This window comes from Lynx rufus, unplaced genomic scaffold (genome assembly GCF_022079265.1).
Source record: "Lynx rufus isolate CCGP_SWC_20201006 ecotype Redwood Valley unplaced genomic scaffold, mLynRuf1.p SCAF_23, whole genome shotgun sequence".
In the NCBI taxonomy this organism is placed as follows: Eukaryota; Metazoa; Chordata; class Mammalia; order Carnivora; family Felidae; genus Lynx; species Lynx rufus.
The window spans coordinates 728440-753291 of NW_025814838.1; the positions used below are offsets into that span (position 1 = coordinate 728440).

General features: G+C 40.5%; 1 protein-coding gene across 4 annotated transcripts in view; it reads right to left on the bottom strand.

Annotated features, from left to right (window-relative positions):
- Positions 1-1123: 1123 nt before the first annotated feature.
- The window catches only part of LOC124517723 (integrin alpha-X-like), a 51129-nt gene continuing 27400 nt past the window's right edge, over positions 1124-24852 (bottom strand). For 3 of the 4 annotated variants that reach the window (XM_047087189.1, XM_047087192.1, XM_047087188.1), the window contains 10 exons: positions 7276-7392; positions 7108-7187; positions 6934-7017; positions 4901-4979; positions 4683-4790; positions 4482-4565; positions 4161-4274; positions 3897-3998; positions 3527-3637; positions 1124-1817 (listed from right to left, as the gene is read on the bottom strand). In XM_047087189.1, coding sequence (XP_046943145.1) covers positions 1719-1817; positions 3527-3637; positions 3897-3998; positions 4161-4274; positions 4482-4565; positions 4683-4790; positions 4901-4979; positions 6934-7017; positions 7108-7187; positions 7276-7392 — 978 coding nt within the window. In that variant the 3' untranslated portion in view covers positions 1124-1718. The remainder of the gene's footprint in view (positions 1818-3526; positions 3638-3896; positions 3999-4160; positions 4275-4481; positions 4566-4682; positions 4791-4900; positions 4980-6933; positions 7018-7107; positions 7188-7275; positions 7393-24852) is intronic. The other variant, XM_047087190.1, reaches the window with a different exon arrangement.

Genomic DNA, 24852 nt, shown 5'->3' on the forward strand with positions numbered 1-24852 from the left:
GGCTCTGAGCTGTTTGTTAGCACAGAGCCCGACACAGGGCTTGAACTCACGAACTGTGAGACCGTGACCTGAGCTGAAGTCGGAAGCTCAACTGACTGAGCCACCCCGGCGCCCCTGTTGCCTTCATTTTAGACAAGAGATTGCTGCAGTCCTTAGAGTCTAGGAACACCTTTAGGAACATAATTACTTAGGTATATGGCAGGATTTCCATGAAAGTCTATTCATGGAAAGGATTTCTATGAAGGGTTATTTTCCAGCTTCCCCTAAATCACTCATCAACTGCTTCACCCTTCTGTGTTTCTAATGCAAACATACACATGGCCCAAACATCTAAGGGGTGGCAGCAGCAGTGGGATCTCTCCAGGCAAGGAATGGCCTGCTATGTGTTGACCCCCAGCTCAGTGCCATGCACCACTTTGTGCTTTATGCTAAGATTGGTGGCATAATAGTAAGAATGGCCTTATTTGGGGCAGCAGGTCTCTGATATAAGACTTCAAAGTGCTCTCCAATCACTTACCATGTGTAAACAATGTCCCCTTCACTACATCCTAGGATTTGTAAGAAACACCTGTGTGTTGATCCACTCTAATGACCTTTCCAGGTAAGCCCCTTCTTCATGCCCCTGTCACAGCCCCATCAGCCTCCCATCAGTGACAGCTTTGAGAATCGAGTGAGTAGATTAAGAAGTCAGGTTATCCAACATAAGAACATTAATAATCCTCACTCTATTTAACTTACTTGTCCTGGCCTCAGGCTTCAGGGCTGGCAGGTGTCCACCATGGTTAGGGGACACCATAGGCTGACCACTATACATGACTCACATCCCTAAAAGGCCTTAATTTTATACCTTTGACATATTTTCCAATGAAGGCGCATGCATTGTTTTTGTGCAATGTGTTAAATTGTTAATGCAAACTTTAAAATACACAATTTTTAGAATAATGCTTTAGCGTTTCTTCATTCGCTATATTTGGAACGTCAAAAAAATGGAAGTATCCTGGGCATCTTGATCTCTTGAGAGATGCTGGAGCTAGTTGAGCCAGAGTGACATTGGGGCAATACCCCTGCTGGGGTTCTACTTCTCCCTCCAAGCCAGCAATGCTGACAAAGGCTGGAAGCCATGTTTACAAATTCCAATGTGTAGACATTTTATTCCCAATTCAGTTTCAAAATGCGGGCTGAAATTTCTGAGACAAAAAGCTGATACTGACAGTATTTACTAGGAATGAGGATGATAGGAAGGCACAAAGCAACTCATGGTGGGTACATCAAAGCCCACCTTCTGGAAATTCAACTGGATTCCTAACATCAAGTTGGAGAGTTCAGGAGTTATCCTATGTTAATAGGGAGCCACCAAAGATAGATGAGGATTGTGGCTTGTTTAGTATTGTATTTTAGAAAGATCATTGGTAGCTAGTGAAGAGAGACTGGAGCCTGAGGCTATTGTTCATGTACTTCTAGGTAAAAATCAAAGTCAAGTCCACCCAAGGGCATGGTGAAAATCCTGTTCTGGGGTTTCCAGTTGCAGACGTGACAAAACAAATAGCCCTTCCCTGGCAAGAACTTTCAGTGAACACAATGCATCCTCCCAAAGGGAGAAAGCTGGCCTCCCTCACACGGAGCATTTCTCTCCCTGCTGGCCTAACTTAGGTGAGAGTAAGAGGGCCAGGAAACCTCTCAGAAGAGAACAGGTTCAAGGGAGAATAGGAGGTAATTTCTTATTGGGAAGCTTGAGGATCTGATGTCCCATTTTCTGGGATAGTCTGTCCATTTGCTTCCTCCATCATTTCCTTATACTGACGTTTGAAGAAGCCAACCTGTGGAGAGGAAGGAAAAGAGAATTAGGAAATCCAGTGGAAGAGAGGAAAAAAGATGATTGAGGAGGGAGAGGGATCACCATTGCTGGAGCCCCTACTATGTTCCAGCACTACACTAGAAACATTAGACACACTGTGTCATTTAGCCTTTACCAAAATTCTGTGAGTTGGATGAAATCACCTTCAGAATGAGAAGTCAAGACCCAGCATGGACCAGTCACTGCCTACAGTCACAGGAAGAATCAGTGGTAGTGTCAGCACCCAATCCAGTGCTGTGCTTTATTTTATAATTTACTGTGAAGAGAAACATGTAGTGATAAAGACGAGAGTGGAAAAGACAAGGAGAGCAATTAAAGGCAGTCTGACTAAAATTAACAACACAAGAAACAACAGATGTTAGCAACAATGCAGAGAAAGGGGAGCCATCCAAAACTGTTGGTGGGAGTGCAAACTGGTTCAGCCACTCTGGAAAACAGTATGGAGGTTACCCAAAATTAAAAAAAAAAAAACACAACCATGCTCTAATCCAGCAATTGTGCTACTAGGTACTCAAGGATACAAAATACAGATTCAAGGGCGCCTGGGTGGCTCAATCAGTGAAGCATCCGACTCTTGACTTCGGCTCAGGTCATGATCTCACGGTTCATGAATTTGAGCCACATCGGGCTCCATGATGACAGCGTGGAGCCTGCTTGGGAGTCTGTCTTTCCTTCTCTCTCTTTCTCTCTGCCTCTTTCTGCTCGCTCTCTCTCTCTCAAAATAAATAAAAAACTTTAAAAAATTAAAATTGAAAGAAAAAACAAAAAGACAAATGCAAAGGGATACATGCACCCCAATGTTTACAGCAGCATTATCACTAATAGTCAACTATGGAAAGAGCCCAACTGTCCATAGGCTGATGAATGGATAAAGAAGATTGTAGATATCAAAAGAAATGAAATCTTGCCATTTGCAATGACACGGTGGAGCTAGAGTATATTAATCTGAGAGAAATAAGTCAGTCAGAGAAAGACAAATATATGATTTCACTTATATGTGGATTTAGGAAACAAAACAGATAAACATACGAGAAAGGAAAAAAAGGAGAGGGAAGAAAACTATAAGAGACTCAACAATAGAGAACAAACTGAGGGTTGTTGAAGGGTAGGTGAGTGGGAGGTGGGATAAATGGTGATGGGCATTAAGGGGAGGAATTATGATGAGCACTGGGTATTATATGAAAGTGGTGAATTACTAAATTCTACTCCTGAAACCAATACTACACCATACATCAACTAACCTGAATTTAAATAAAAATTTGGAAGAAAAACACATAAGGAGGCCTGAGAATCAGACAGGAAGGCATGAGGGAGTGTTGGGGACTAATGATGTCATATGTGGGAGGGGAACTCTCATATGCAGTGCGTTAGCAAGAATGTGTATCTATATCCAAGGTGAGTTCTTCCCTACACTGCAGAAAGAATGGGATCGAAAACTGATGGCTCAGTCAGTTAAGCGTCTGACTTCAGCTTAAGTCATGATCCCACAGTTCATGGGTTATAGCCCGCGCAGGGCTCTGTACTAACAGCTCAGAGCCTGGAGCCTACTTCGGATTCTGTGTCTCCCTCTCTCTCTGCCCCTCCCCTGTCTCTGTCTCTCAAAAATAAATAAAAATGTTGAAATTTAAAAAAAAAACCTGGTAGTGTCAAGAGCAGGATGAAAATACTCACCTTATACAGAATGACTGTGATGAGAGCCAGCAGCAGCAGTCCTCCCAAAGAGCTGCCCACAATAATGGGGACAGTGTTGTAGACCTCATACTTCTCCAGTACCATCTCCATCTGGAGTGGAGGTGACCTCATCAGAAAGTATCAGAACTCTTGCTGTCCCAGACTCTTCCCAGGTTCCCCAACCTTTAACTCTCTCCCCTCCTTCCTTTACTCCAAGGGGTGACAGAAAAATTCATAGGCTTGGGGACACCTCTCCTGCTGAGGGACCTTCATCCTTCCTCCCTCCAGGCTTGTGAGCCTCACAGCACCACAGATTTTGCATTAGGAGCCCTCTTACCAGCCTGGCCACTGCCTACCACACAGTCACTACCTGAGCTCTCAAGAATGCCTCCTGTCCTGGAAGCTGGGCATACACAGAGGTGTTGAACATGATTTCAGCCACACTCACAATCAATACCTTCTTCTGCAATGTCTACAAAACAGAGGGGGCACAGATGAGAAACTAGCACTGAGAAAGGCACAGAGTTCAAGAAATGTCCTGGCTGGAGGATGGACACAGACGTCATCTGGTGGCACCTGAATCCTGTGGTGGGGCAGTGGGGGGTGGGTGGACTCTGCTGTTGGGCTTACACACCTGGCTGACCCAGCCAAAGCTGAGGTTGCCCTTTAGGATGAAGTCAAGTTCCTCCTGGACGCCAAAGGAAGGCAGGTCACAGTGGAACCTCAGGCAGTCAGCAATTGAGCAGTTCTAGGGACAGAGAAGTAGCATTAGGCCAGAGAAAGGTGGTTTTGAAGGCAGATGACAGCATAAAACTGATTGATGTGAGAGGAGCAGTCACAATTGAATTCCAGAGGGCTGTTCAGCAGACAGCCATCTGAATGTAATACAGGTTCTTGAATTAAACTCTTCTGGTGTGTGCTTTGAAGTGGAAATGGCCCAGAGCCCTCCTTTTACCAGCACGGGATTCTTCTGAATGTGGGTCAGGAAGTCAGACTCTATGGGCACCATTCTCTCTGAAGAACACTGAATGGAGGGGTTCTAGGAAAAAACACAGAGAACAAGCATCTAAGGGGGTTGGGCATCAGGAATTCATGAGGGACAGAGAGATCCAAGTAAAGGGCATTAGCTGGGGAGCTGTACACAGCCCTTGAGTACCTGGGGGTGGAAAACCCCTAACTCTGTCCACACAGGCACCCCATTCAGCTCCACAGGCACAGAGAAGTTGATGCTGACAGGCAGGTCCCTCTGTCCCAGATTGTTCACCTGCACAGAGGGCAGTGAGAGCAAAGACCATGCCAAATGCCATATCCCTCCCTAATTGCTGGCTCCTAGCCCCCTGCCACAGCCCATGCTCTTGAGTCAGCATCACTTGCCTGGTATCTATGCTGAGCCTGGCTGCTTTCCTCCCAGTCCAAGGCTGAGAAGTTGAGGTACTTGGTGGACTCTTCATGGCTGGGGAGAAAAGAGGCACAGATGGATTTGAAGTTCCTTGAGGGACTCCTAAAGAGGCTCACGTTAGCATCATGACAGGATAGGTAGACAGTGTGGCCTTGGGGTGGCCTTCAATGAATTCTGTGACTGATCTGAGGTAATGGGAGGATTTAGGGAGCAGGGCTGGGCTTCAAGCTGGGTGCAAGCTTCTTGCAGAAGTTGTCAATGGAGTAAACTGCCAAGGAGGCTGGCAGAGAGCACCGTGAAAGGGACCCAGAACTATGCCATTGACTCACTAGGGAGCAGGGGCCAAACCATCTCTCTTTGTGTCTCCGTTTTCCTTTCAGGCCCTCATGGGCACAGAGGATACAGGATATGCATGTGAGACCCAGCAAAGTTTTGGGGAGACTTGGACTTATACTATTGATAAATGTTTACTGGACACTACCACTGTCTGGCCTCCCACAGACCTTCCTTCCTCTCCTGTTTCCTTGGCTTTTCTGGTCCTGGGACTTAGAGGTGAGGGAAGGCCTAACAGTATTCTTTACTGGATCTCAGCGTAACAATTCCTGCTGAGCCCTACCCAAGCCCATGTGTGGAGACCCAGTGGCCAGCCTGGCTCCTCACACAGGTGGGTGGGTTCACCTCTGGCCCTTCTTGCTCCACTTCTTGGGTACCTGTCCTTTGCCCACACAGTCCTAATTCTAGACCACTTCCACTCTAAACTCGCATCCCTCCTCTGTGAGGAACTTCCCCAAAATGCCCCAGCCTTATCCTGTGGGCCTCTCTGAATGCTCCCACCCACAGAGTCAAATCAGCTGAGTACACCTGAACTGTAGGGCCAAATATGCCTAGATATGCCCTGCCCATGGGTTTCCAGTACACACTCCAGCAAACAAGCTCAGAGCATGCACCTGGCTGGGCTGCTGAGACCTCCCAATGTGGAGATGTGAATTAGAACGTGACACTGGGCAGGAGGAGGGTGTCCAATGAGGCACAAGGGCAGAACTAGCACAGGGAAAGGTACCCAGGCTAAGCCACACAGACTTGTTGCATATCATGGATGTATACATCCCACAAGGGCAGGAGATTGTGTCTGGTTTTGATTATACAATACAGACTCAATAAATTTTTGTTGAATTTCAAATGAATTTATGGAAAGCAGCCAGAGCACTGTGCTTAGAACACAGAAAATGCTAGGAAGCTATTTACTGAAAGAAGGTATCTGCTCCAACACATGACTTGACTCCTGAGTCTTAAACACCTCATCTATTACCCTTCCTGGAGCAGCATTTTAAGCTCTTTTTCTTTTATCTAACTTCTCCCTGAAATTTGACCTCTACAGCAAGCAGGTCATTTGTCTCTATACCTCCCAAAAGGGACTGGGAAGAGGAGGAGTAGCAGGTCTAACGCCCTGCAGGTGTAAATCTGTTCCTTTCAATGAAGAATTGTCTCACCCAAATGTCAATGACTTCTTTGAGAACCACTGCTGGCTAATCCCAATGCCATGGACTCTAACATTTAGCAGAGGCCTCCCCTGACAGAAGGCTCTAGCTGCTCTTGGGAACTCATATAGCCTCAGAGTACAGAACCATGGAGAGGTCCTTGATGAGATTCTGCCTTGGATCAGAGTAACCTCACTTCCAAATAAAGCTGTAGGAATCTTGAGACATGGAAATGTCTCATATTTCTCAGGAAACCCAGGAAAATCTTGGTGTTTCTAAAAAAGCCTTCTGAGAACTGTAACCTCTATTAAATGTATAACAATAGTAATACTACAATTATTATTATCATAGCTATCCCTCAATAAACACTCGATGCTTAATTAGTAAGTGCTAGCAGTATCATCTACCAATTGAAAAGGTGGTGATAAAACCTGAATGTTCCAGATGTTGAACTGCTGCAGGGGGTAAAATCCTTTCCTAGCCCCATCAGAGTGATAGAGAAGAACGCTTTTGAGCTGGTGGTATGGTACCTGCTGATCACAGTGTAGATGGCATACTTCACCATGAGCTCCATCTGAAAGGTGGTCTTGCTGGTCCTGGGAGTAGTATTTTCACTGGAGAAAGAGGAGGAGCCTAATTGGCAAGGACCCCAGAGGAGGAGGCTAGGGGCAAGGAGGCACTGCCCCAGGCCTGGCCCAGCTCACCTGCTCACATTAGCTGTCAGAAGCAACCTATCACCCAGTATGGCCTTGGGGGAGACGTCAAAGGTGACCATGAAGGTCATCTGAGGAAGAGGCAAGAATGAGGGAGTCACCAAGAAATGAGACAGGGTAGGGGCAGGTAAGCAGTGGGTGGGCAGAAGCAAGGCTGACCTTAGCACCCTCATGGAAGATGAGGTGGTTGATGCTGCAACGGGTGCTCTGAGTACTCTGGCCCTGGGCTGGGGTGCCATCACAGGTCAGGCTTGGGGAGTGTGCCTGCAGCTGGTTCTAGGCAAGGGCAAGTAAAGAAAAGGCAGGCGAGCATTGTTTAATATTCTAGAGACTCCATGAAGTAGTGAGTTTCCTGGTATGTATCTTAAGGTTATGTTTTTTAAAATATCTTCAGACACTATCTGGTCAAATTTCTTCCTAATGTAGAAATGCCAGATTTATTACAGTTTACCCTCTTTTTATTTTTTGTTCTTTTAAAAGAGCTTTTTATTATGGAAATTTTCAAACATACTCAAAAGTAGAAAGACTAGATAAGTCAACCCTCTTTGTTTCCATCACTCAATTTAAATTTCTACTCTTGTTTTATTCAGCTGCTTGACAATTTCTTCTGAATAATTTAAAGCACATTCTGAATATCACATCATTGTATCCAGAAACACTTCAGTGTATGCCACTAACAGATAAGGGTATTTTTTAACATAACCACAAGACTTAAGAAATCACACTCAATAAAATAACTCCTTAATACTAGCTAATATCCAGGTCATGTTCAGTCTTCACATTGTCTCCAATAATGTTATTTTGCAGCTCATTTTTATTTATTTTTTACAGCTATTTTTAAAATCAATATCCAACGAAAGTTCACATATTGCATTTGGTTGACACATCTAGTAGTACATTCAATGATAGGATGCTCAACCCTCACACAGCCAGAATTTGCCATTCCTAGTGCATTCCTTCATACATAAATCAAAATATGCTCCCATTGAGAATATTACTAGCCTAAGAGAGACATAGGAGACCAACCAACCCAATGGAAGGTATAGACCTAGTTTAGATGTTTGTTCAAATAAACCAGCTGTAAAAAAGATATTTTTGAGACAATTAAGGAAATTAGACTATGGTATAAATACAAAGGAATCGTTCATTTTGTTGGATGTGATCATGATATTGGGGTCATGTAAGATGTGTGGGAGGAATGCAATGACATGTTGTCTGGGACTTGTTTTAAAATACATCAGCAAAGGGAAAAAAACCCAGATGAAATAAATGTGGTCAAATGTTAATAATTGTTGAATTTGGATGATAAATTGTGGGGAGGTTTGTTGAACTACCTCTTATTTTTGTAAATGTTTAACATTTCATAATAAAATTTTCATTAAACAACCTGTGTCTCTTTGACTCCCTGTTGTCCTAGTTCTATCTTCTAGAATAGAAATTGCCAAATGACAGCTCACCATCAATTTTTATAAATAAATTTTTATTGGAAAACAGCTATGCTCATTCATATACATACTTTCATTGTCAATGGCTACTTTCATTCTACAACAGCAGAGGTGAATAGATGTGACAGACACTGTGTGACCCACAAAGCTGAAATATTTATCATCTAGTCCTTCATAGAAAAAGTGAAATCAGTAACCAAATGGTTAACAAGATTAATATGTGCAACTACAACTTTTTACCCAAACTTGCTTGTTCTCAGAATGTGGCCTACCATCACATTTCTGTAGAAACAGTCTTGCCTAAAACCATGATAACAAAACACTTGATTTAGGTGTTTTGCAGAGACTCAGGCTTCATCAAGAAACTGGCCAGAACTGATCAGGACCACTGACTGCCTCTTTGACCATGCACAAATGCACAAGGGGTGAACTTTTGACATAGAAGGGCCTAAAACTCCACTCTTGAATCATGCTAAGAAAACCACCTTCTGGTAGTACGTAACATGCATGACAGCTTATGCAAAAGCTTCTCACGGTGCAGATAACAAAATGACTGCAATCCTCCCCTACTTATTAACTTCCTTTATCTGATTCTAAAGTCATATCACTCTTCTCCCCTATAACCAGACCTTGTTTTATTTGCCTTTAAATATCCCTGACTCTCCCTTTCCTTATGCAATGTCTCAATGATTGGCTTTACTGCACATTGGGGGTATGGACTTGGGTTTGGTTACAAATTTGGCAAACCAGCCAGGAACTCTGCCTATGATTTGTCTACTCTCCAGCCAGTAAAAGTAACAGGAGGTTGGTGATAAGTCCAAGCAGTGTCTCTTTTGTTCTAGAGACCATCCCAGGGGCACCACCCCAACTTGGCACCACTGACTTTCTATGTTTAATTTAACTCTGTGGCAAGGAAACATCTTTTGGTTTGGACAGACATCTTTTCAAGAGTATTTTGGTATCATAGCATGTGAGCTTATTTCTTATTCTCATTCAGTTGCCTCAAAATAGGTAGGGGCATTTGGTTTGGTTCTCTTAGCCTCCTTTTCTTGCTTAACTAAGAAAAGTTTCCTAGGGTGCTAAGTGAAATAAGTCAGTCAGAGAAAGACAATGCCATATGATTTAACTCATATGTGGTACTTAAGGAACAAAACAGATGAACACAGGGGAAGGGAAGGAAAAATAAAATAAGATAAAGACAGAGGGGGAGGCAAACCATAAGAGACTCTTAACTAATAGAGAACAAACTGAGGGTTGCTGGAGGGGAAGTAGATGGGGGGATGGGATAAATGGGTAATGGGCATTAAGGAGGGCACTTGTTGGAATGAGCACAGGGTGTTATATGTAAGTGATGAATCACTAAATTCTACTCTTGAAACCAATATTACGCTATATGCTCTATATTAAGTAACTTGAATTTAAATAAAATCTTGGAAGAAAAAAATAAAATAAAATAAACATAAAAAGAAAAAGTTGACTAGAAAACTTTTTGGTTCAGTCAGTGAAGACCCAACTTTCAGAGAGGAACTAGAGACTAGGAAGCCATTTGGTTCAGTAGGTGAAGCCCCAACTTTTAGTGAGGAACTAAATGCTTACAGTAGTACTCTCTGAGCTTCATCTGGTATGTTTGTTGCTGCAGCTTTTGGTATCTTTGCATAATACCAGCCATGTTCTAATTAGAAAATGAGAAATGACTATTTGATTTCTGCATGTAGCCCTTTGGGCTATACTCTCCAAAATTGGGCAGTGTTTAGTTATGAAACTATGAAAAAATTATCTTTTTTTGCAACACTGCTTGGCCAAAATATGTTACATTCTGGAGAAAAATGACCATTAATTAATGGATTCATAAATTATAATACCATTTTACAGTTAGATATTTGTAAAAGGGAAGGTAAATGGGATGAAATACCTTCTGTTCAGTCTTTTATGATTTTGTATCAGAATAAGCTGGCTCAGAAAAGATGTAAAATTTTACTCCAACAGCACAGTGACACTAAAAAATCTGTGTTGCCTGAATCCAACTGGAGAAAAGAGGATAATTTATTGATTATTGAATTAAACCCCCAAAGGGGGTACCAGAGCAGCTGCCCCTCCACAGCAGCTCCATTCCAACAACTTGAGCACCAAAGGGACCCTGAACCAGGTCCCCTTACCTTGGGGGGGGGGCCCAGAGTTTGGAAAGATTTCCCCTTCTCATACCCAGCAGGGTGTTTAATTCATCCAGGGAATCACTGATTCCTGAGGATGGCAATATCTGCTAACACAGGTCTCAATTGGATGTTCAGACGCTGGAAGAATGATTTGGGTCCACTCTCCATTCTCTACCTCAGATTTGTTTAATTGAAAAAACAGTATGCTTACTTATAGAGATGACCCCAAGAGGATGGAAAATTTGTTTTCATCTATTTTTGCCACTCACAACCCACTTAGGTAGAGGTACAAAATCTGTTAAATACTTTCCTCACTTCTAAGGAATGCTGCATGTGGCCAGGAAAAGGCTAGAGAAGAAGCTAATCAGCTACATGCTGAAGCCCCAGTAACCCCTTAAGAGCTGATTCCATGATGGCCATTGCTACTGTGGATCCCAACTGGAGTGTCAACGTTGGAGACTGCAGTTAGCTTGAACACTATCAGGATTGCATTTTAGCTGGATTAAGAAAAGGAGTCCCTAAGCAAAGGAGTGTAAATAAGAGTCAAGAAGTTAAAACTGAATGAGAACCCTTCAGAATTTCCTGAAAGAATTTTTGAGACACATCAGAAATAAACTGATATTGATCCTGAGGCACCAGAAATTTTTAAGATGATCAATATGATGTTTATCAAACAACACATATCTGGAAATTCAAAAAAAAAAAAAAAACTCCAAAAGCTGCATTGGTAATGCCCTTCACAATTGTTTGAAACTGTCTTTGAAGTTTTTAACAGTATCAACAGAGACCAAGCACAAGAAATAAAAGAGCACCAGAAAATGAAACAGCATGTTGCCTTGTTAACTGCGCCTTAACTCAAGGAAATCCAAGACCAGGCCAGAGACCCCTAGAGGGTGAGATTGACAACAGATAAGAAATTCAGGTGCCCCACAAAAACAGACACACAGACCAATGGAATAGAATAGAAACCCCAGAACTAGACCCACAAACGTGTGGCCAACTCATCTTTGACAAAGCAGGAAAGAACAGCCAATGGAAAAAAAGACAGTCTCTTTAACAAATGGTGCTGGGAGAACTGGACAGCAACATGCAGAAGGTTGAAACTAGACCACTTTCTCACACCATTTACAAAAATAAACTCAAAATGGATAAAAGACCTAAATGTGAGACAGGAAACCATCAAAACCTTAGAGGAGAAAGCAGGAAAAGACCTCTCTGACCTCAGCCGTAGCAATCTCTTACTCGACATATCCCCAAAGGCAAGGGAATTAAAAGCAAAAGTGAATTACTGGGACCTTATGAAGATAAAAAGCTTCTGCACAGCAAAGGAAACAACCAACAAAACTAAAAGGCAACCAACGGAATGGGAAAAGATATTTGCAAATGACATATCGGACAAAGGGCTAGTATCTAAAATCTATAAAGAGCTCACCAAACTCCACACCCGAAAAACAAATAACCCAGTGAAGAAATGGGCAGAAAACATGAATAGACACTTCTCTAAAGAAGACATCCAGATGGCCAACAGGCACATGAAAAGATGTTCAGCGTCGCTCCTTATCAGGGAAATACAAATCAAAACCACACTCAGGTATCACCTCACGCCAGTCAGAGTGGCCAAAATGAACAAATCAGGAGACTATAGATGCTGGAGAGGATGTGGAGAAATGGGAACCCTCTTGCACTGTTGGTGGGAATGCAAATTGGTGCAGCCGCTCTGGAAAGCAGTGTGGAGGTTCCTCAGAAAATTAAAAATAGACCTACCCTATGACCCAGCAATAGCACTGCTAGGAATTTACCCAAGGGATACAGGAGTACTGATGCATAGGGGCACTTGTACCCCAATGTTCATAGCAGCACTCTCAACAATAGCCAAATGATGGAAAGAGCCTAAATGTCCATCAACTGATGAATGGATAAAGAAATTGTGGTTTATATACACAATGGAATACTACGCGGCAATGAGAAAGAATGAAATATGGCCTTTTGTAGCAACGTGGATGGAACTGGAGAGTGTGATGCTAAGTGAAATAAGCCATACAGAGAAAGACAGATACCATATGGTTTCACTCTTATGTGGATCCTGAGAAACTTAACAGAAACCCATGGGGGAGGGGAAGGAAAAAAAAAAAAAAAAGGACGTTAGAGTGGGAGAGAGCCAAAGCATAAGAGACTGTTAAAAACTGAGAACAAACTGAGGGTTGATGGGGGGTGGGAGGGAGGGGCGGGTGGGTGATGGGTATTGAGGAGGGCACCTTTTGAGATGAGCACTGGGTGTTGTATGGAAACCAATTTGTCAATAAACTTCATATATAAAAAAAAAAAAGAAAGAAATTCAGGTGCCCCAATTTGGGTCTTGTCAATATGCCTATTGTAAAGAAGAGGGCCATTGGAAAAGAGAATACCCTAGGCTCATGAGTTCTCTTAAGGAGACAGAGTCCCAAAATGCCCACCAGATACCTTAACTGGTTGATAGTGACTAAGAATGAAGGGGACCAGGGGTTCCTTTAAATCTTGTAAAGCCTATCATCATATACCACAAGGAACTCCAAATAACAATGGCAATGGGAAATAGACTCATGGACTTTTTACTGATGTGAGGGCCACATATTCAGTACTCTGGGTTCTCTCTGCTATAGCTGTACCAAGAGTTTTGGGAGAAGTATTGACTAAAACCTTCCCACAACCACTAAACTGCCAAATGGGACAAATTCACCTTAAACGCAGATTTCTGAATATGCCCAAATGTCCCATCCCTTTACTGGGCTTTGATCTATTAACTAAACTGAATGCTAAAGTTAATTTTGCTATTGGATCCATAGATATAAAGGTACCACCAGAACAAGCTTCATCAAGGTAGAGAAGTTCTATTAAAGCTGCCTGAAGAAGTCATCTGAAAAGTAAGATCAGATGTTTGGATGGATAGGAAGCCAGGACAAGCAAAAGCAGGAACACTTGTACATATTAAGTTTTGTGATGGGAATTCCAAACTTCAGATAGTATCCATTAAAGAAACAAACTAAAAGGGGAATTCAGCCTGTTCTCTCTGCCTTCTTAGAATTTGGCCTTCTCCACTTTTGCCAGTCCACATACAATGCACCTATTTTTTTATGTTTATTTATTCATTTTGAGAGAGAGAGAGCATGCAAGCACATGTGAGTGTGGAGGAGTGGCATAGAGAGAGGAAGAGAGAAAATCCCAAGCAGGCTCCACACTCAGTGCAGAGCTCAACACAGGGCTCTATCCCATGATCAATAAGATCATGACCTTAGATGAAATCAAGAGTTGGATGCTCAACCAACTGAGCCACCCAGGCACCCCTACAATACACCTATTTTGCCTGTACAAATTTAAGAGCCATTAACCACACAGTTGCATGGATTCCTAGGCATCACTGGATTTTTCCACATTTGGATTCTTGATTTTTTTAATATAATTTATTGTCAAATTGGTTTCCATACAACACCCAGTGCTCATCCCAACAAGTGCTCCCCTCCATGCCCATCACCCACTTTCCCCTTTCTCCCACCACCATCTACCCTTAGTTTTTTCTCAGTCCTTAAGATTCATCACTAAACCTCTCTATGAAATTCTTAAAGGAAGAAATAATGAACTTCTTTATTGGACTGGAGAATGTCATTAGGCATTCCAAGTTGTTAAAGAAAAGCTACTCACAGCTCCTGCTTTGAGCCTTCCATATATCAGGAAGCCTTTTGATTTGTCTGTCCATGAGAGTCAGGGGATCAGTCTTGGGAGTGCTAACTCAGAATTTGGGCAACATAAAAAGATCTGTTGCTATTTTTTTCTAAATAATTAGATCTAACAACTAAGGGATGGCCAATGTGTGTGAGAGCAATAACAGCCACTTGTAATCTATTACAAGTAGAAAAATTTGCTTTGGGGTATCCTACCACACTGCATACTCTACATTTATGTACTCTTCCTACTGGAACAAAAGGGTGGCTACTGGCTCACCTCTAGAAGATTAGGCAAATATCAGGTTGTCCTATTGTACAACCCCAATGTTACTTAGAAAGCGGTCTCCACCTTGAATCCAGCCACATTGCTCTCCAACAACACTGAGGGACCCATACATGACTGTATACAGATAATTAACAAGTTTATTCCAGCCATCCTGATTTTATGAATCTGACACTGGAAAATCCAGACTTTGAGATGTTTGTGGACTGGAGCAGTATATTATGGATCACGGACAATAAAGAGCTGGATATGCAGTGATGACCCATCAGTAGAAGCTCTCTCACCAGGTACCTCCACTCAGAAAGCTGAAGCCATAGCTCTCATAAGAGCCCTCCATTTAGGTATGACAAGACAGTGATTATTTTTACCTACTCTAAATACACCTTTTTACCAGTCCATGCATATGCAGAGCCATTTGGAAGGAAAGAGGTTTGTTAAATTCAGGAAATAGGGAAATTGAACATGACAAAGAGACTTTAGAAGTACTAGAAGCTGTTTTGGAACTCAAGGAGGTAGCTATTGTCCCCTGCTGAGGACACCAGAAATTGGACTGTTTTCTTGCCAAAGGTAACAATCAGGCATAATCATACAAAGACTTCAAAACCCTCTATAACAGCTTTAGTACCATAGACTTAACTAAATATCAACTCTAACCTTCCTCTGAAGACCTAAGAAGAGCTAAGAAATGGATATTTGGACATATTTCTGGCATTGAAACTGGCTGCAAATATAATAAATAAGGAATAAACCTTAACCTAGAATATCTTATGGAAGAGATAATTAGTGATATTCACAAAGCACCTGTTATGGACATAATGCTGCTCTTTAATGGATCCAATCATATATTATGGATCCCAATATTCAGAAAACTGTTCAAAAATAGTGGAAAAATGTGACATTTGTGCTAAAAAAAATCCTAGGCCCGAACCCCCACAAGTCCTAAAAGATAATAGAACTTAGAGACACCAAACCTGGAGAAAATTGGTAGGAAGATTTTACCATGATGCCAAAAACAACAAGTAACTTTCAATATTTGCTAGAATTTACAGACACCTCTACAAGTTGGGTTGAGTTTTTTTCATGCCATTCAGAGAAGTTTTCAGAAGTTTTAAAAACACTTTAAAACCAATCCTAGGTTTGGATTGCCACTAACAATTCAGAGAGACAATGAAGCAGCATTTGTGGCTAAGGTCACACAAGCAGTATCTAATACCTTGGGCACTTGATGGAGACTACATACTTCCTAGAGACACCAATATTCTGGGAAAACAGGAAAAAAAATGAACCATATGCTTAAAAACTTTGGTAAAAATCTGCCAAGAAACCAACTTAACTGGGAAAAAAGTTCTTGTCAGTTGCCCTGCTTCAGTAAGAGTGCTTCCTAGAAGTAGGCTTGGTTTAATCCCCTATGAAATGTTTTATGAAAGACACTTTCTGTATTCTTTTCATGACTTAGGAGTTCCAGGTGGGGCTCATGTTAGGGATTTGGATACTATCGGGTACATTCAATCTTTGGGAAATATTCTAAGTGCTATACATACATTTGCTTCTATCAGGTTGATGCATTTCATAGATGTATTCTTACACCGCTTGAATCTTGGAGACTAGGTGTTATTAAACACCTTGAATAAGAAGCACCTGGAGGATCAACTCCAACCTCAGTTGACAGGACCTTATGAGGTGCTGTTGACCACCATTCTTCAGTGAAACTGAAGGGAATTAAGCCATAGATTTACCACACTCAAGCTTGTTCCACAAGAATCCATTGGTTCCCTATGTCCTGTCAACAAGAACATAGGGAAAAACTCTGCTTGGACCAGAAAGCCTGAGATGGACCTGAAACTGCTACTTGGGAAAACTGGTCTAAAGAAACCAATAGATAAGTAACAAATAACATAGTTTATACACTATGAATGTTATTCCATTTTCTATTTGCATTTTCCTATTACATTTCCTGTTTATATTTCCTATTTAGATTTCCTAAGTAATTTCCTATTACAATCTCTCAAGTTTGGAAAGATAATTCCATGATTAGGATTTCTCAAATATCATATACCTATTGGATATGTCACCCTAAACCACACTCAGTGTACAACCACAATGACCCAATAGTAATGCCTGTAACCAACTTTTCTCTGATCCCTAATTTTTCAATACATCTAAATCAATGCACTCCATTAGCTTACAGAATCAGGTTAATCAACTTGGCCTCCCTCATTTTTCTTATCCTTTATTTTTCTCCCAACTATCCCAAAATATGGGCCTCTCACATTCAATGATTGGAATACACCCTAGAAGCTTGTATTTCTCCTTTTGTTTACAATATAATCATAACAGCTAATAATTTCACCTCTTGTTAAATTAATTGACCCTTTTTCCTTTCATCACCTTTTAGAGATTTTTGAGAAATATGCTGTTTTAAAAGTTACTCATCTTGAGCACTGAGTGCTGTGTGTAAATGATGAACCACTGGAATTTACCCCCAAAACCAAGAGCACACTGTACACACTGTATGTTAGCCAATTTGACGATTAATTATTTAAAAAACAATAATAAAATAAAATGTGTACTTAAAACAAAAATAAATAAACTTTTAAAAATTGAAAAAAAAAGTTACTCATCTTGTCCTGCTCCTCTCTGTACAATACTGAAAACTAAAAGAACTTGACAACATAGGACCCCCACACCCTTCTGTGTTACTCTCTTACCAATTACACCAAACTTAACTATACTTCTTCTTGGTTTCAAATAATACAATGATTCTGCAAAATGAAAGTATTGACCCCAATAAACTAAGAGGAGTGCTATGTGAACCCCAGGTTACATTTTTGTTTGTGGATATCAACACTTCCCTTGGCAACATGAATGTTTATGTGGCTAGCACATGGAAGGTACTTGTCTCCTAGAACATTTGGTCACCCCTTTTTTCATATATAATTCTAATAAAAGCAGACATTTGACCAGTCCTCTCAACTGTTCTACAGGTTAAAGAGAGAAATCACAAAATATTCTGATTATTTTCCCAGAAGTCAGGAAGATGGAATTTGGTACATGTTTGGGAGACCATTATTGCCAAAGTGTTGAATGACATCACATGAACATATGATAAGAAATTGTTCAGTAACTTTAGGAATTATTAAATAAAATAAAACTTCCCAAGCCATAGCAGCCCAACAAAAGGCCTTGGGCAGGAATAGTTTTATATAATATAATTTAATATAATATAATTTATAAAATATATAATTTATATAATATATAATAGTTTTATATAACATAATTTAGATTATATTTTAGCAGAGCAAGGAGGTGTTTGTGTAAAAGCTAATTCATCATGCAGCATATATATTAGCACTTCCTCAGAAATTGAAGTGTGTATTTACAAAATAAGACAACAAGCTACTTGGTTACAAGTCTCCCCTAATGTCCCAGACTCAGATTTGGACTCGTTTTCCAGGTTATTTTCTTGGATCCTCCAAGAAATTAGATCAATTTCCCTAGGATTATTCATATTCCTACTTCTCCTTTGCTATTTAATCATAAAATGTGGTATAAAATGTACAAAAACTATTAACCAAAGTACAAAAATTTTGGTAATGCAGAATGTTAGCTTACAACATGGAACAAAGGATATTTCCAAATAAGTGCAAAAAGTTTCCATTCCTCTAACCCTGATCTACACACTATTTCAGCAGGAAATAGCTAGAGTAGTCATCATCCCAGTTCCCTCAAGAATGAGAAATAATCAAGACAGTGGGCATGGAAACCAGTAACCAAAGAGTTAACAGGACTAATAAGTGCAACTGCAACTTTTTACCCAAATCTGCTTGTTCTCAGAATGCAGCCTGCCACCATGTCTCTGTAGATAACAGTCTTGCCTGATGCCATGATAACAGAAGGTTGATTTAGTTGTCCTGCAGAGACTCAAGCCTTCACTAAGAAACTGACCAGAACCAGGGAATACAACATGGCAGAGAGGTAGGGGGACCCAAAGCTTCCTAGTCCCTCAAACACAGCAGTGTTGAGGCCAAAGGACTTTGAATTCCAAGAGTCCGGGCCACAGAGTGACAGAGACATCTCCAGGGGCCCACAAGGACAACCTGGCCCATAGGTGTATGATTGTGAACTGGGAGAGATAAAATGGGTGGCATAGGCATGAAGGGGAGGGATCCCCTTCTGTGGAGAGACAAAGGGGAGAGAAGGGCTGTGGAAGTGTAAGACTATATTTGGACAAGAGAGAAACCACAGACCTGAGATCAGAAAAAAAAAAAGAAATATCCAATTTCTAACTTCGAGGCTTTCTCTGGACTGGAGTCAGCTGCCCTGTTCTCGCACCTGGAAAGGAGGGGAGCCAACCCAGGGCTCAGTAACTAGTTCAGAGACACAGTCCACAGTGGGAGAAAGCAATCCCCTCCCTCATGTGCTGTGGGAAGAATGTATACAGCCAAAGGAAAAAGGACCCTGCCTGTGCCCACCAGCCAGAAACCATTTATCGGTGGGGTGGAGCGGCACTTTTCCCAGAACTGAGGTGCACAGAGTGGGACCCTTTAAGACATCATGGTTTGAATCCCAGCTGAGCACTAGGGAGGCATAGGAGTCGAGTCAGTGGAGCAAAGAAAAAAAAATAGGCCTGCTTATGCCCACACAGTGCTGCGAGGACTACCTGAACAGAGTGGTTTGGGACACCTGGTCTGGGGAGGAGAGACTGGGGTGTCACCATTTTTCTCCCCATCACCAACAAGGTGGGGCTTCAGAGAAGGGACAACAGGCCCACAGTGGAGGCGGGACTCACCTACACCAAACCATACCCTTCAACACTAGGTGACTACATATCTACCAGAGATTGACACTGACCAACCAGACACCCCCTCCTCCAGATGAGCGCTGCCACCGGTTCCAAGGCACCCAGAGGTTTTGCCTTTCCAAATTTAATTCTTGGACAATTCTTAGTTTATATATTTTTTCTTCCTTTTCTCCTTATTTCTTCCCTTCCCTAGTCTGGGTATTCAGGTTGTTGGTTTGTTTAAGCAGACATATTTAATCTATTTTCTTTATACCTGTTCTATATCTCCCTCTTTATTTTCCTCTCTCTCTCTCTCTCTCTCTCTCTCTCTGAATTAAGCCATATAGTTTTCTGCCTGGTCAATTTTCTTTTTTTTTTATTTTTCCCGTCCACGGTCATTTTTCTCTTTGTATGGGATAAGGCCTGTTCCACCACTACCACCACCCCCTTTTTTTTTCCAGAGTTACTTTAATGAACAAATCAAAGCACACCTGGTACAGAGTCCAAAACAAAACTACGAGGAGGGAGATAAAGAAACTAGAGTCACAACAACAGAGAGTACATAACACACTCCAAAAAACACCTCCTGAAGGTCCAGGTCCTGGACAGTGTATAGTAGTGCTCGCAGGTGCAGGACACATAAGTTTCTAAAACACATAAGGGACAGAAAACTAGCCAAAATGATGAAACAGAAGGATTCTCCTCAAAAGAAATTCCAGGAAGAAATGACAGCTAAAGACTTGATCACAACAGATATAAACAATATAACTGAACAAGAATTTAGAATAATAGTCATAAGATTAATCACTGGGATTGAAAAAAAAACATAGAAGACAGCAGAGAATCTATTGCTGCAGAGATCAAGGAACTAAAAAATAGTCATGAGGAATTTAAAAATGCTGTAAATGAGGTGCAAAATAAACTAGAGGTGCTGACAGTGAACACTGAAGAGGCAGAGGGGAGATTAGGTGAAATAGAGGATACAATTATGGAAAAAGATGAAGCTGAGAAAAAGAGAGATAAAAAAAAAATTCTGGACCATAAGGGGAGAATTAGAGAACTAAGTGATTCAATGAAATGTAATAATATCCATATCATAGGAATTTCAGAATAAGAAGGGAGAGAGATAGGAGCAATTTGAACAAATCATAGCTGAGAACTTCTCCAATCTGGGGAAAGAAACAAACATTGAAATCCAGGAGGTACAGAAAGCTCCCTTCAGATGTAACAGGAATTGATCTTCTGCATAACATATCATAGTGAAACTGTCAAAATGCAAAGATAAAGAGAGAATTCTAAAAGCAAGAGATCTTAAAGGGGACTCTGTGAGGAATGTTGCAGAGACTACAAAGGACCAGAGACATCACCAAAAAGATGAAACCTACAGATAACACAATAACATTAAATCCACATTTTGCAATAATAACACTGAATGTAAATGGACTAAATGCTCCAATCAAAAGACATAGGGTATCAGAATGGATTAAAAAAAAAAGACCCATCAATTTTCTGTCTACCTTTAGACCTGAGGACACCTTCAGATTGAAAGTGAGTGGATGGAGAACCATCTATCATGCTACTGTAAGTCAAAAGAAAACTGGAGTAGCCATACTTGTATCAAACTAGATTTTAAACTAAAGGCTGTAACAAGAAATTAAGAAGGGCATTATGTCATAATTACAGGGTCTATCCATCAAGAACAGCTAACAATTATAAATGTTTATGCACCCAATTTGAGAGCCCCCAAATATATAAAACAATCACAAACATAAGCAATTTTGTTATAAGAATATGGTAATTGCAGGTGACTTTAAGATTCCACTTACAACAATGGACAGATCATATAGGCAGAAAATCAATAAAGAAACAATGGCCCTGAATGATATACTGGACCAGATGGACTTGACAGATATTTTCAGAACTTTTCATCCAAAAGCAGCAGAATACACATTCTTCTCGAGTGCACATGGAATGTTCTCCAAGATAGATCATATACTGGGTCACAAAACATCCATCAATAAATATAAAAGAATTTAGATCATACCATGAACATTTTCAGATCACAATGCTATGAAACTTGAAATCAACCACAGGAAAAAGTTTGGAAAACCTCCAAATGCGTGGAGGTTAAAGAACATCCTACTAAAGAATGAATGGGTCAACCAGGCAATTAAAGAAGAAATTTAAAAATATATGGAAACAAATGAAAATGAAAACACGACAGTCAAAACCATTTGGGATGCAGTAAAGGTTGTCTTAAGGGGAAAACACATTGAATCCAGGCCTATCAAGAAACAAGAAAAATCCCAAATACAAAATCTAACAGCAAACCTAAAGGAACTAGAAGCAGAACAACAAAGAAACCCCAAGGCCAGGAGAAAAAGAGAAATAATAAAGATCAGAGCAGAAATAAACAATATAGGATCAAAAAAAAAAAAAAACCAGTAGAACAGATCAATGAAACTAAGAGCTGATTTTTTGAAAAAATAAGTAAAATTGATAAACCCCTAGCCAGACTTCTTAAAAAGAAAAGAGAGAGGACCCAAATAGATAAAATCACGAAAGAAAATGGATTTATCACAACCAATCCCTCAGAAATACAAGCAATTATCAGAGAATACTATGAAAAATTATATGCCAATAAACTGGACAACCTGGAAGAAATGGACAAATTCCTATACACCCACACACTACCAAAACTCAAACGGGAAGAAACAGAAAGTTTGAACAGATTGATAACTAGTGAAGAAATTGAATCAGTTATCAAAAATGTCCCAACAAACAAGAGTCCTGGGCCAGATGGCTTCCCAGTGGAATTCTACCAGACTTTTAAATCAGACTTAATACCTATCCTTCTCAAGCTGTTCCAAAAATAGAAACGGAAGGAAATTTCTGGACACATTCCATGAAGCCAGCATTACACTGATTCCCAAACCAGAGACCCCACAAAAAAAGGAGAACTACAGGCCAATATCCCTGATGAATATGGATGCAAAAATTCTCAACAAGATACTAGCAAATTGAATTCAACAGCATATAAAAACAATTATTCACCATGATCAAGTGGGATTCATTCCTGGGATGCAGGGTTGGTTCAATATTTGCAAAGCAATCAATGTGATACATCACATTAATTAAAGAAAGGCTACGAACCATATGATCCTGTCAACAGATGCAGAAAAAGCATTTGACAAATTACAGCATCCTTTCTTAATAAAAAACTCTCAAGAAAGTCGGGATAGAAAGAACATACCTGAACATCATAAAAGCCATATATGAAAAGCCCACAGCTAATATAATCCTCAATGGGGAAAAACTGAGACCTTTCCCCCTGAGATCAGGAACACAACAGGATGTCTACTCTCACCACTGTTGTTTAACATAGTGTTGGAAGCCCTAGCATCACCAATCAGATGACAAAATGAAATAGAAAGCATCAAAATTGGCAAAGAAGTTGAGCTTTCACTTTTCGCTGATGACTTGATATTCCACATGGAAAACTGGAAAGACTCCACCAAAAAGCTGCTAGAACTGATACATTAATTCAGCAAAGTCACAGGGTACAAAATCAATGTACAGAAGTTTGATGCATTTCTATACACCAATAATGAAGCAACAGAAAGAGAAATCAAGACTTCAATCCCACTTACAATTGCACCAAGAATCATAAAATACCTAGGAATAAATTGTAACCAAAGATGTAAAAGATCTGTATGCTGAAAACTATAGAAAGCTTATGAAGGAAATTGAAGAAGACACAAAGAAATGGAAAAACATTCCATGCTCATGGATTGGAAGAATAAATATTGTTAAAATGTCAATACTACCCAAAGCTATCTACACATTCAATGCAATCCCAATCAAAATTGCACCAGCATTCTTCTCAAAGCTAGAACAAACAATCCCAAAATTTGTATGGAACCAGAATAATGTCTATTTTTGACAAAGCGGGAAAGAGTATCCAATGGAAAAAAGACAGTATCTTTAACAAATGGTGCTGGAAGAACTGGACAGCAAGCAACATGCAGAAGAATGAAACTGGACCACTTTCTTACACCATACACAAAAATAAACTCAAAATGAATGAAAGACCTAAATGTGAGACAGGAAACTATCAAAACTCTAGAGGAGAAAACAGGCAACAACCTCTTTGACTTCAGCCGCAGTAATTTCTTGCTTGACACATCTCCAAAGGCAAGAGAATTAAAAGCAAAAGTGAAGTATTGGGACCTCATCAAGATAAATAGCTCTGCACTGCAAAGGAAACAATCAACCAAACTAAAAGGCAACAGACAGAATGGGAAAAGATATTTTCAAATGACATACCAGATAAGGGCTTAGCATCCAAAATCTATAAAGAACTTACCAAATTCAACACCCAAAAAATAAATAATCCAATCAAGAAATGGGAAGAATACATGAATATAGACTTTTCCATAGAAGACATCCAGATGGCAAAAAGACACATGAAAAGATGCTCAACACCACTCATCATCAGGGAAATACAAGTCAAAACCACACTGAGATACCACCTCACACTGGTCAGAGTGGCTAAAATTAACAACTCAGGAAACAACAGATGCTGGCAAGGATGTGGAGAAATGGGAACCCTCTTGTACTGTTGGTGGGAATGCAAACTGGTGCAGCCACTCTGGAAAACAGTGTGGAGGTTCCTCAAAAAATTAAAAATAGAACTACCCTACAACCCAGGAACAGAACTACTAGGAATTTATCCAAAGGAAACAGGAGTGCTGATGCATAGGGCCACATGTACCCATATAGCAGCTTTTATGGGTGCTATATAGCCAAATTATGGAAACAATAGCCAAATTATGGAAAGATCCTAAATGCCCATCAAGTGAGGGATGGATAAAGAAGATGTGATTTATATGTACAATGGAATGCTGCTTGGCAATGAGAAAGAATGAAATCTGGCCATTTGCAGCAACGTGGATGGAACTGAAGGGTATTATGCTAAGTGAAATAAGTCAGTCAGAGAAAGACAGATACCCTATGTTTTCACTCATATGTGGATCCTGAGAAACTTAACATAAGACCATGGGGGAGGGGAAGGGGGAAAAAGTTACAGAGAGGGAGGGAGGCAAACCATAAGAGCCTCTTAAATACTGAGAATAAACTGAGGGTTGATGGGGGTTGGGGGAGAGGGGAAAGTGGGTGATGGGCATTAAGGAGGGCACCTGTTGGGATGAGCACTGGGTGTTGTATGGAAACCAATTTGACAATAAATTATATTTAATAAAAAATAAATAATAAACATAAATAAACATTTAAATTTTTTTAATTAATAAATAAAAGCTTTAAAAAGAAAAAGAAACTGACCAGAACCAGTCATGACCACTGACTGTCTCTGAGAATG